Below are 11,806 nucleotides of genomic sequence, written 5' to 3' on the forward strand. Positions count from 1 at the left end.
CATTCATTACCTCTATAATCTTCATCTTTCTGTTCTAAAGCTGCACATTTATTTGCGAGCACCAGCCTGAATTGGTCTGCATTTACCCTTTCTGCGTCAAGGTTGGCCTGTTTCCTCTTGACTAATTTTACTCTTTCTATTTTCAAATTGAGGGAAATCTTAGACCTCACTAACCTATGGTCACTGCACTTTACCTTACCTAACACTTCTTGATCCTGCACTATGCTGGGATCCGCAGAGAGTATGAAATCTATTTCATTTCTTGTTTCTCCATTAGGGCTTTTCTAGGTCCATTTCCTGTTGCTACGCTATCCTGAAGAAGGTATATTCCTTATTCGGAGCCTATTCCTTTCCGCGAATTCTACTAACATCTCTCCTCTAGTGTTCCTAGAATCGATGCCGTAGTTGCCAATTGTTTGTTCACCAGCCTGCTTTTCTTCACTTTTTTGCTTTACGTCGCTGTAGTGTTTAGGACTGTTCGGCACTTTTTCTAGTGCGCAGTGATGCGGAATAAGAGTCGTTTGGGAGCATTTATAGAAATCAAAAGAACCTTAAAAATATATAAAGTTAATCAGCTGCGTAACTGCAGTCAGTACGCCCACACACAGTACACGAGGATAAAGGGACTGAAACAGTCTCGTGTTGCGAGGCTCACGGTTCCGTCGTCACGGCACTGTAGATTCACCCGTGCTCGAGCCGGCTGCGACGACGACACGTTCAGGCGCCGTGCAGCACGATTCTCGGGACGCACGGCACGCTCAGGAACAGCAGTGGCAGCAGCCAGGAGACGCCTTGTCCAGCACGGCATCGGTGCCCAGCTCGCACGCCGCTCGCAACCCACGTGCGGCGGTCGCACGTGAGGGCCGGGTCTAGCACAGCAGCATCTCTGCCAGACTGGAACGCTACTCGCCACAGCTCAGGTGTGGCAGCTCGGGGACTGGCGGCCCTCGGGTAGCCAGCGTCTCGAGCACTGGCAGCTGGAGCCCATAGTACCTCGGACTCCCTCGCCCTCACTCGGCTCCGCGGTCCTCCGCACCTTGCTACGGACGTCTCGCTTGGCAGGACCTCGTTCACCCCAGGAGCTCGGAACTGCTGTCCGCCTGGTCCGAACGCTGCGAGATGATGATGTTGTTGTTGTTGACCTGAGTGGTTGTGGCGCATACCGCAGTGGGGGATTGGCCATGAATCGGGTGGTTATATTCGGTGTATAAAAGCAAGGGATCACGCCTTGTGCCCCCGTGCTCGTGCACCCATTCACTTCTTCCTTCTTCACGGAGCTTAGGCATTGCCTCCCCCCCCCCCCCCCTCCGTCGGTGTGCCACTGCTCTGCCATGTTGCAGTACTGACCGCCGCCTTGGTCAGGTGCTCCGCAACCGCTGGGGAGTGAGGGACATGGGTTAATTGCAGGAATCATGAGGGAAGTAGTGGCCGAATACTGCATCATGGTGGCCAGTTCCTGTTCTGATGAGGGAGTGTCTTCGTCGAAGCTTCCCTAATTGGACCTTCATAATTTGGTTGCACCTTGACTAATATAGCCACACTGGTATGGTACGGTATGGTATCACCTTTTTTTTTTATCCAGCGGCCGTGGGTATGGTATGGTATAGTATGCCTTAGTTGATGGCGCACACCCACTGCGGGGGATGGGCCAAGATTTGGATGGTATTAGGAAATCTTTGTTAATACTAAAATTGCTAAAGTTGTCTGGAAGAATTGAACAAAAATAGAATTTGAAGAATTTAAGAAAATCTCTTTGAAGCAACTATAAATTCCTCCATGGCTGAGCAAATATCGCTGTAGCACTTTCCGCTCTGGCTGTCGGCGTCTTCTTTTTTCCGTCAGGCGCCACTCCAAGCTTGAAAATGTAGTGGACTGGAACAGGACTCGAATTCACGACCTTCAGATTAGAAGCCCAGTTTTTAACTCTGCTCCGCGCCAACCCCATATAGCGAGGACCACATAGCACGTGTTAAGGTCATGTTGCTGTGCTCCAGGAATCGCTCAACGGGTATGCTATTTGTTGAACCACACCAGCAGGTGCGACGTCTAACGAATACGTCGCAGTTAATGACGACGTGATGATGTAACCGTAACTGGTTACCGAAGGCGTCATCAAAGCCATCTAGGGCGGAAAGGACGCGAATGGCAACGAAGGCACTATTCCAAATGAACCAAAAATTCTGACCACAAGGGATTCGGTGGCAACGTTCAACGATCTTGGTGGCGCAAGGAGAGAGCAACAATCAAGAGGTACATCCCAACTGAATGGATGACGGCAATCACCACCAAGCCCTTACCCCGAAACATGACGCCGGAGAAAAATGACGGCAGGAGAGAAGCCAGAGCTCAGGCGATTAATTGCAAAATGCAGCGGTTGGAGGGAGTCCTATACATGGATGCGTCCCTCGTCAAGGGCAGCAGCAAAGCAGCGGTGGTGGTAACCGACGGGGAACGGTTGATAAACAGCGCTGCAGTCAACACCGTCAGCGACAGCAGAGGAAGTGGCCATAGCCCTGGCCATAGCCTCCTCGGAGGCTATGGCCAGGAGGCTATGCCCTGGCGCTCGTCCAACCGGGTGCCAGGGTAGTGGTTAACGACTCCAAAAGAGCTTACGGCGGCTACAGGAAAGAGGTGATCTCCTCAGAGGCAGCCGCGATACTTTAACGAAGAAAAGGGCACCGGAGCGAGCCGTAGAGCTCGTATGGGTGCCTGCCCACACAGCGGTAGCCGGCAACGTCATAGCCGATTACCATGCCCGAGCGATGACCCTCCGGGCAGGGCAGGACGCCGACACCACCAACCCGGTGCTCACGTACAGAGAGATTACCTCCGAGTATAGGGAGGATCGGCGCACCTTCCCCGGGCCGCACCGCACCCTGAGCAGGGAACAACAAACAATCATCAGGTGCATTCAGGCGGGTTCGCTTACCCACCCTGCCCTGATGAATAAATTCTACCCAGAAACCGAAGAGGACATTTGTCCATTTTGCAAAAATAACACAGGCACCCTCGCACACATATCCTGGTGGAGGGCACGTCACTGAAATCCCCTATACCATCTTCCCCCCCTCCGTCCCCCACTACCCCACCCCATGAGCGATGGGAGACCTTACGGTCCAGCCCCGCCCTGTCGATCCAGCTTGCGCTGGCGGCTAGGGGCCAGGAGCTGCTGGCCGTATATGGGTCCCGAAACCAGGGAGCCACCCTGTCCGTCGTCTGAGAAGACGCCGTCATTTGAGCTCGATAAATGTTTTTTTTTTCTCTCTCTCTCTCTCTTCAACGATCTCCATCTATGCCTTTCTTCACTTCCGCGTTTCGTCTCAAAGCATGCCGTGAACTTCTGTGCATTAAGGTCAGCTGCAGCCGCGTATTACGTCAAACGGAGTGTGCACCAAAAATAAAATTGGCAACTAATTTCACCATGTCTCCCTTATTAAATAAATGTTTTCTCTTGTCGAACATCCTCAACCTGATCTAAAGGTGCGCGATCTTTATAACGAAGTACCCTGTATAAGAAGAATTCCGAAATTCCCAAGTCCTGTTGTTGTTACATTATTGCGCTTGTATAATCGGAATGTACCCACCCCTTCTGTAATGCCACTGGGGCCCTGAGGGTATTGCAATTAATTAATAATTAATTAATTAATTAATGCATCGTAATAAATGCGTTTGACTGTTTTATTGCTTGGGGGGAGGAGGGGGGCACTTTCCGTTGCATTGTTCACCTGCCACTAGTACCCAACTGTAGCAGAAAGTAGTTAGTGGAAGCGGGGCAGTACGGCCCGGGAGAGAAGAAAGGCGGCCATCGTAAGCTTGTCCATAGAGACGCCGCCCCTGTTATAAGAACACATGCACCGAACTTGTATATGCTCCCTTCCTTACATCTGAAGAGGGCCACATCAGTGCATTCAAAGAAAAGTTGTTGCACACACCATCCTTTAGATCTATGTGTTTCTGGTGTTCAGCTGTTATGTCTGATGTGCTGTGACCTTGAGTTTCGATTAAGGGTCGCAGCCTGATGTGCTATGACCGTGAGTTTCGATAAAGGGTCGCAACAATAATCTTGAATTGACTCATCATGAAAACTGGTTTCTTAATATTTGTGCTATTCTGTTTTATTTAATCCGTTGTTTTGGCACGTCAAACACAAGAATTTAATTTTTACATGTCACCGAAATAGGTGATTTTCAAGACCTGATGTCCATGACGGGTTTTCGATCAATCGCTTCCGCCGCATGCAGCCAGCAAAAGCATGGCCTTCGAGATTTACATTTGTTAGCCAGAGTGTGAGAGGGGGCGTAGCTGGGCTGAGGAATTTTACACCACCTATAAGCATAGATTGCAACGCCATCGAGTGCACCGAGGTGCGACGCGCGTTTGTCATTGGTGACGTCCATAATTATACGTCTGATATGTGTAATGCTTCCGTCGCAGGCAACATGCAAAAGCATAGCCTTTGAGATCTACATTTCAGAACGTTTGAACACCACCTATTATCATCATCATTAAACTCAGATCAAGTCTACCGTTCAAATAAAAGTGATAGTTATTCGCACGGCTAAATGGCATTGCGTTGCTATTTTCTTTGTTTTCGTTAGTTTTCGCTCGCTGCGTGAGCGGGGTAGGCAGGCAGTAGGCAAGCGAGGTTGCACCCGTTGCACTTGATCCATTTAGGAGTCAGTTGCGCGGAACTGTTTCGCTGGAACTAAATTGGCTGTTGGGGGGCCTGGACACTGACATGAGTGGTTTTGTGGAAAGTGGAAACGGTGCGCAAAGACTGAGGATGTTCAAGGAGCGGCGCAATTTCAGTGAGTATGGCATCCCTTCCATCAGCTGCGCGCTTGACAACAAAGCTGGCACACCGCAGTCCACGCGGAGCTGAGCTCGCGTTGCTGAGCAGCCGTTTTTCAGACGCTTGCAGCATGCCTTCGCCGCTGTTCTCTGCGTGCTGACACATATTGCGTTTGGTGTAACTTATGGAACGCGCGGTGTCATTGCGGCAACGCATTGACTCATCGCGCACAAAACTGTGTTTTTCGATAAGAGTTGTGGCGATTTCATTCCAGAACTACCGCGCAGTTCGCCTGCCACCTTTGAGCGTTTGTGTAGCAATCTTTCAAATTCGTTATTTTATTTTTCGCCTTACTTTTGGGCCTGCTTCGCTGCACCTGACTTTAAGATCGATTTCATTGTGTGAGGCACGTTCACTGCCTCGTTTACACAACCATTGATTTAGTTCCGCTAAATGAACACCTTCTTGGATGCAGTTCAACGCAAGAAGGATGTCGACGCAATACGCGGGGAGCACCCGTCCAAAGTTCCCGTAAGTTGTGCGAAACGCTGTTCGTTTCCAATAAATCCCGACTCGGTGGCCTCGCTTACGGCGTTGCGCAACCAATGCTTGTGTTGCCGTCTTCGCCCGCAGGTCATCATAGAGCGCTACCCGGGTGAAAAGCTGCTGCCCATTCTCGACAAAACAAAGTTTTTGGTGCCTGACCATATCGCGATGGCCGAACTGGTGAAGATAATCAGGTAGGCTTTGTCACGACTTGCGCCTGTTAATATCTTTGGCGCGAGTGACGACTGCTGACAAAATGCGATAAGGCTGGTAAACAATGCCTATACATTTGGCGTTCATGTCAGCGATGAGATCATGGTCTGATGTATAGATTTATGAACTGTCATGGCTCCATGTATGTTTAGAGATAATTAATTTTTAGAGTAAATGTATAAAGTATTGTCTGCGGGGCTGTACTGCTACTAGTTGACTTGTGAGAGTACTGCATGCATTTGTGCCTCTCGTCATGTTTCATTTCCTTGTTGCTGTATTTATTTTTGCATTGCATAGGTAAGTGAGGATATGCTAAAGAAACATCTGAATAATAATTCATGTTCATGAAGGCGTGTTGGTGGCTTATTTTGTATGAAAAACTGGAGGCAACATACATGGCCACTGTCTTCAAGTGCACTTTTACTTTCGCAAATGTACAATATATGTGTGCGCATACAAGAGATGAAAATAAAATGGTAACAGTGTGCAGTCACACAATTTTGCCAACCATTCACGCTTGGCTGCTGGAAAATCGCGACCCTACCTTTATGACATGACTTATTTTGGTTATGCGAGAGAGAAAACGAGACACATATCCCGTTTATGTGATTTTCTTTGGTGTGATGTATGTGCCTGTCTGTATGTAGCAAGGGAACGGCTGAACTAGTGCTGCATAAATTAAGGTGCATGGATATGGTAGGGTTGACACACTTGGTCTCAGAAAATCATATGCAGACAGTGCTGGTATTTTGTCGACTGTCAGTTCTGCATACATCAGGGACTACTGCATACATTGACTACACTGTCCGTGCGACATTTGCAGTGAGAACATACACTTAGGGGCACACTTCTATGTTCTGAAGCACTCGGGGCTACCTTAGAAGGTGCATTTAGTCTCCCAGACATCGCTGGGATATTCTGACATTTCAATGTTCCATGGATGTCGGCTTACATCTGTAATATGTTCCAAGGGTGCTCACTGGACCATCCATAGCAGGAGACAGACAAGACAGACATTTTAACATTTCTACAAAAAATGCTCATAAGCTAGTTAAAAACTGTGCTATTTGCAAATAAAACTGTGACCCAGCTGGTCAATTTAGCCATTCCTAGAACCATTTCAACTGTCAACATCACCTCAGTCATATCTGCATGTGCTGAATTGTTGAATAGTTTTATGTACACTGTTTTCAACATAACTACAGCACTTAATGTTACATTCAATGCCTAGAATGCAGTGGGATGTTCTTTTTTCGACATCCTCCACATGGCATAGATGGCATATTCAACTATTTTAATTGATGTTTTCAACGCCAATGCTAAATGAAACACAGGTAGAGTATGGACACGGCACGGGTAGAAGTAAGAAGTATGTCATAAAAGAGCAAAAGTGATTATAATAATTAATACACATAATCCCACATTATTAGACTCGGGCACTTTAAAATACAAGTAAAGAGAGTTCACTTGAATTCTCGTGACTCTGGATGCCACCTTTTGCTCTCTCGTGACATCGAACTGTGGCTTCCAATAGCTGCAGGGCGGAAGTTGGCATCCGAGATCGGGCAGTGCACAGCCTTTTCTTGGATTCCATAATGTCACTTCTATGGTTACAACAGCTTCCACAAGGTGCATGTCAACACGCATTATGCTCAGCGAGTTCATGCCACCATTTTAAGTATTACAATACCTTGTGTGCAGCTATACAATAATTAAGCAATGACTAAAATGGCTCTGAAACATGCTGTCATTGCATCGCACGCGATGCTGTGCAAACCTAAATTGCACGTTACATTTTTGACCAATGATCACAGTTCCACTGATCAAAGTCACGTCCGTTTCACAAAGTGCGCATGATCGTCGCATTGTCATGATGCTATTGGCGCTGCCCGACAAGATTTCTAAAGAGAATTGCTATGCCCTTCTGTGTACTATCGACCAAAAAAGTTTACAGACCATGGCATCTCTGAAAACGCCAAATATCTGAGCAGCCTTTAAAAGTAGCCATTAAACCGTACATCACAATGTTGTTCGCGTTACCAGTAGAGGCTGGAAATGGGAATACCAGGCTGCGTTTTGAGGCTGCAGAGATATTCGGCTTTTTGTCAGATCCCTTGGTCCGTAAACGTTTTTGGTCAGAAGTACATAATGTGAAAAGAATTAGTTTTTGCCACACTTGTCCTCTTAACTGAGCCACTGCTGCATTGCAGGCGACGCATGGAGCTGCATCCAAGCCAAGCGTTCTTCCTGCTCGTCAACCAGAACATCATGGCCCCAGTGTCGGCCACCCTTGGCGACCTCTATTCCCAAGAGCGGGACGAGGATGGCTTCCTTTACCTGACATATGCCTCTCAAGAAGTCTTCGGCTGACAGCGCACAGTTGACTACTCCCTTTCCCACCAGCCCCCACAAAGCTTTTAGTAAAGAGGTTTTTTTATTTGCTTGCACAAATTTTACCAGCTGTGGTGTGTGTGCATTTTCGTGTGCCACATAGTGCAGGGAACTAAAACGGCAGGCCACATGCATTGGGCCAAGTCCTTGGGCATGACCCAGTTGATCGGACACTAAAAGTAAGTTAACGGAGCAGTTGTAATCAAGAATATGGCGCCAAATTGGGACGGCATTGGTGCCGCCATTTCAAATGCCAAGTGCCCCCTTGACATAGCACGTCCCGTTAATGAGTGGTACATTGTAGTTAGCCACCACTAACAAAAAGTTCAGTAAAAGTTGTCGCTGCGTGAGTTGGTTCAAAATGCTGGAGAAAAAGATACTGCACCAGTGGCAGACAAGCATGAAAAAGTAAATACAGACAAGCACAAAGTCTCAACTTTATTTACATCAGTCGTCAGTATAAGGGCCACACACACATGCACAATGAAGCAGCATATGTTTACTTCTTGAAAAAATATACAGAAATATCCGCCGGTGAAATATGAGCACAATAATTACACAACCACAAATTGCCACAGCTACTTTCCTGGCTACTTAACAAAAATAATGTGTTTGGCTTATGCATGTGTTCCTTTTGGAGGCAATATAAAATGCTTCCATCAGCTCTCTGGCAGTGAAATCGGGCAAACTGGTTGCTGCATTAATGATTGTGCAAGGGAGCACGAGCTGTTGATAAGAAACAACGGTATTGCGCATTTGCCTGCACGTTGTCGAGTCTACACATGTGCTCCACGACTTTGGGCGATCAAGATTCTGCGCAGAGGCAATGCTTCCACTCTTTGACGGAAGAAGGAATTGTTTTTTTCTTGCCTGCAAAGGGAACACATGCATACGCGAAACCTTAACTTCTTTGTTTAGCAGCAAGGGAGAGCTCATGTGGGGCATGTTGAGGTGATGTAATCATTATGCTCATGTTTCATCATTGTAGTGCTTTTATATATATGTATATATAAAGTAAACTTGTTGCTTCATTGTGTATGTTTGGCAAGGCTCTTATATTGACACCTCTGGCGAAAATAACATCTTGTGGAATGTTCGTGGTTATTCGTGTCGATACCCTCTCGTGCTTATCTGTTTTTGGCATAGTAGTTTTTCTTAATGAAAAATTTATTTCGTGTAGGTCAATTTGTTCCATAATCAATTAACTTTGTAATTATGACGACTGGCCTGGTGCTGCTTAAATATTTGTGCTACAGCTCGAAAATTTTTCCTTCATAGTTTCAGAAACATATATCAACTTGGAGGCCTTATGAACACTCAGTCACAATACGTGTTTGATGAGACTAACTTTTTATTGTCTGCGTAACTTTTTATGACACATTCTCTATTACCAGAAGAAAAATTTCGCAAATTTGCATTTGCAACTGCTTGTATGTGGAAGTGCTCAGAATATTTCCAGGCATTTCGTTGAAAACCTCGGGGTGTATTTTGTGGGTTTGCTATCGAAAAAAACAGACACCTGAAGTGCAAGGTGCTTTTATACCATCAGCCTACCTCATTATCTTCTGACCTGGAAAGCTTGTGTATTATAAGAGATTGCATAACAATTTGTAATGCAAATACGAGCCTAATACGCCTGTCAGGTGGGCAAATTTACTGTCATTTTCAGTGAGTGTACTTTGCTGTTAGTGTGATTTGCAGTCTGTCAGAGTGAAATTAAATGTTTAGCGACACTCGCAGGCAAGTGCATTTGTCAAACTCTCTTCACTGCGTCGAAGTGTGTAGCATCAAATAGCAGTCCGCCAAAAATAGGTAAAACAATACAAATTTTTTCACTTATGGAAACCGCCATTCTCTGTCTGTCAGTGACAGCTTGTCGTTTCCCAAGTGCAGACACATTGCCATTCTCAGCGCTTCAAAATGCACAGCACATTGCTCAGTTGTCGGATGCAATGCTGTCTTGTCGTCGCTTCCCGATGATTGATTGTGTTAACATTATTTTTCAGACATTGCCTAAGATAACAAATAATAATGTGCTGGCTGATTTACCGATGGACACCGCCACCAATTTTTAATGCCTTTCACATTTTGCAGTACGCTGTCCGAGTGACACCAACTGCACTGAAGTGCACTTGCTGAAACACCGATAGCCGGCACGGGCGCGAACACATTTGTTGGCAGAGTAGAAGCCCCCCCTCCCTTCCTCCCTCCCACGCTGCCTTCCCACTTTGCTCCTTTCGCATGGGAGATTGCGTCGCCAGTTCCCCTTGCGCCCGGTTCCAAGATACGCATTTGGTACCGCAGCACAGCGTCGCCCCCTTTCCCTCCCATACCCCCACGGCCTTTTGCGCCATGGAAGTCGCGTTTGCTTTCCGCTGTGCATTCGCTCTCCGTGAAAGCGCGCGTCCCCCGCGCGCCTTCACTCGCACATACGGCGCAGGGCGATGATTTTATCGCCCTTGGACTCATGCTCCACGTCTCATGCTCCTCCTCCGCATCGCCCTCGTTGATCTTCTCTCCCATCGGTGGGCGCATCTCGTTGAGAAGCGTGCTCATTACCGCCCTTGTCGACGAGATTTTCCCGCGGAAGCCGCATTATAACTGGTATTTCGTCTCGCTGCGGCTGCACTGTAAGCGGTATGCGTATACATGGAGTGTTATGGGAAAATTAACGGGAGTCTGAAAAGGCCGTACTCTGCACTATAAGCAGGTTACGTTATAAGTGGTCTATACTGTAAATATTAAAATAAACTAGACCATTTTATGATAGGAAGAGTAATTTTTACTTTCGTGGTTTTGCGTTTAATTACAATTGAGAGGTTATTCTATTAGCAGCAAGCGATTTGTTGCGCTTTATTTTGAGCAACCAACTTGACGTGCCTTCACCAGCCAAGCTAATCCACGTTAGGGTCTACGAGCCATGAAATCGACAATCGAATTCGTAATCAGCAGCATCTAATGAATCAATCTTCATTACACACGTTAGTTGAGAGAAAGCGATAATTGCAATCACTTCTCCTAGCTTACGAACTTCACGCGTTACTACGAATCAAGCCGAGTTTGGTACTCGGAGAGCCGTCGCTTCGATGGGTGCTGCCATGTTTGTTGACTCAGTGCTTTTGGGGCTCCCCCTAAATCGGTGAAATAGCGTGCCCAACGCAAAATTCAAACGCAGTACGCGTCTTGCGCATGCGCAGTGGTGTCGACGCTATTTCTTTGGGGCCCCAAAACGTTTGGGGCCCCTATTCTAAAACTCTCTAATAAGAGGATCCATGGGGCTCAATTTTTGTTAGTCATAGCCATTACAAAGCAACAGACAATGAAGGCAAAGAAAGCACAGGGAAAGATATGCAGTTAACTACACCCGAGTAAATGCTGTCCATGATGCTGCAGCAGGCCAATTTGAATCCGAAGTCTAGAAGCCAGTTTGTAAAATTTATTTGTGGGAAAGCTACGAGACTCTCAGTTGTACCGTTTTATCACATGTAACCGAAGTATCAACACATGCGTACACCTAAAAGAAATTGCCGGCGCTGCCTGCATTCAGGGTGGCATGCCATGCACCTGAGAACCAGCATCTTCAAGATTGCCAGTTGTATATATACGATGTAGATGTAGACAAAGCATTGCAACAAATGTTTTATCTCCCTCTCCAAGCATAAGCTATTTAATGACGCCTTCATGCAACAGAACATTGTAAATTGAACTCTTGGATCATCCTGAACATTGCATGCGTTTCCTTTTGCTGCATGCTGCAATGATTTCCTACCCGGAATACCGAGACAACTGAATGCACACGGCATTCTTGATGGGAAAGTATCAGGTGTTCAGTGTTAAAAAAGGGAATGCACACGAGGTTGATGA

General features: G+C 46.7%; 1 protein-coding gene across 1 annotated transcript; it reads left to right on the forward strand.

Annotated features, from left to right (window-relative positions):
* Positions 1-4,579: 4,579 nt before the first annotated feature.
* Positions 4,580-7,985, forward strand: LOC119433947 (microtubule-associated proteins 1A/1B light chain 3A-like). Its single transcript, XM_037701234.2, has 4 exons — positions 4,580-4,808; positions 5,268-5,323; positions 5,426-5,532; positions 7,762-7,985. The coding sequence occupies exons 1-4, from the start codon at positions 4,739-4,741 to the stop codon at positions 7,919-7,921; spliced, it is 393 nt and encodes a 130-aa protein (XP_037557162.1). The 5' UTR covers positions 4,580-4,738; the 3' UTR covers positions 7,922-7,985.
* Positions 7,986-11,806: the final 3,821 nt, after the last annotated feature.

The sequence above is a fragment of the Dermacentor silvarum genome, chromosome 11 (genome assembly GCF_013339745.2).
Source record: "Dermacentor silvarum isolate Dsil-2018 chromosome 11, BIME_Dsil_1.4, whole genome shotgun sequence".
Taxonomy (NCBI): Eukaryota; Metazoa; Arthropoda; class Arachnida; order Ixodida; family Ixodidae; genus Dermacentor; species Dermacentor silvarum.

Coding starts and splice junctions, on each gene's coding strand:
- LOC119433947 (XM_037701234.2), top strand. CDS start 4,739: ATGAGTGGTTTTGTGGAAAGTGGAAACGGTGCGCAAAGACTGAGGATG. Junction 5,324..5,425: donor AGCACCCGTCCAAAGTTCCC/GTAAGTTGTGCG, acceptor CTTCGCCCGCAG/GTCATCATAGAGCGCTACCC. Junction 5,533..7,761: donor GAACTGGTGAAGATAATCAG/GTAGGCTTTGTC, acceptor GCTGCATTGCAG/GCGACGCATGGAGCTGCATC.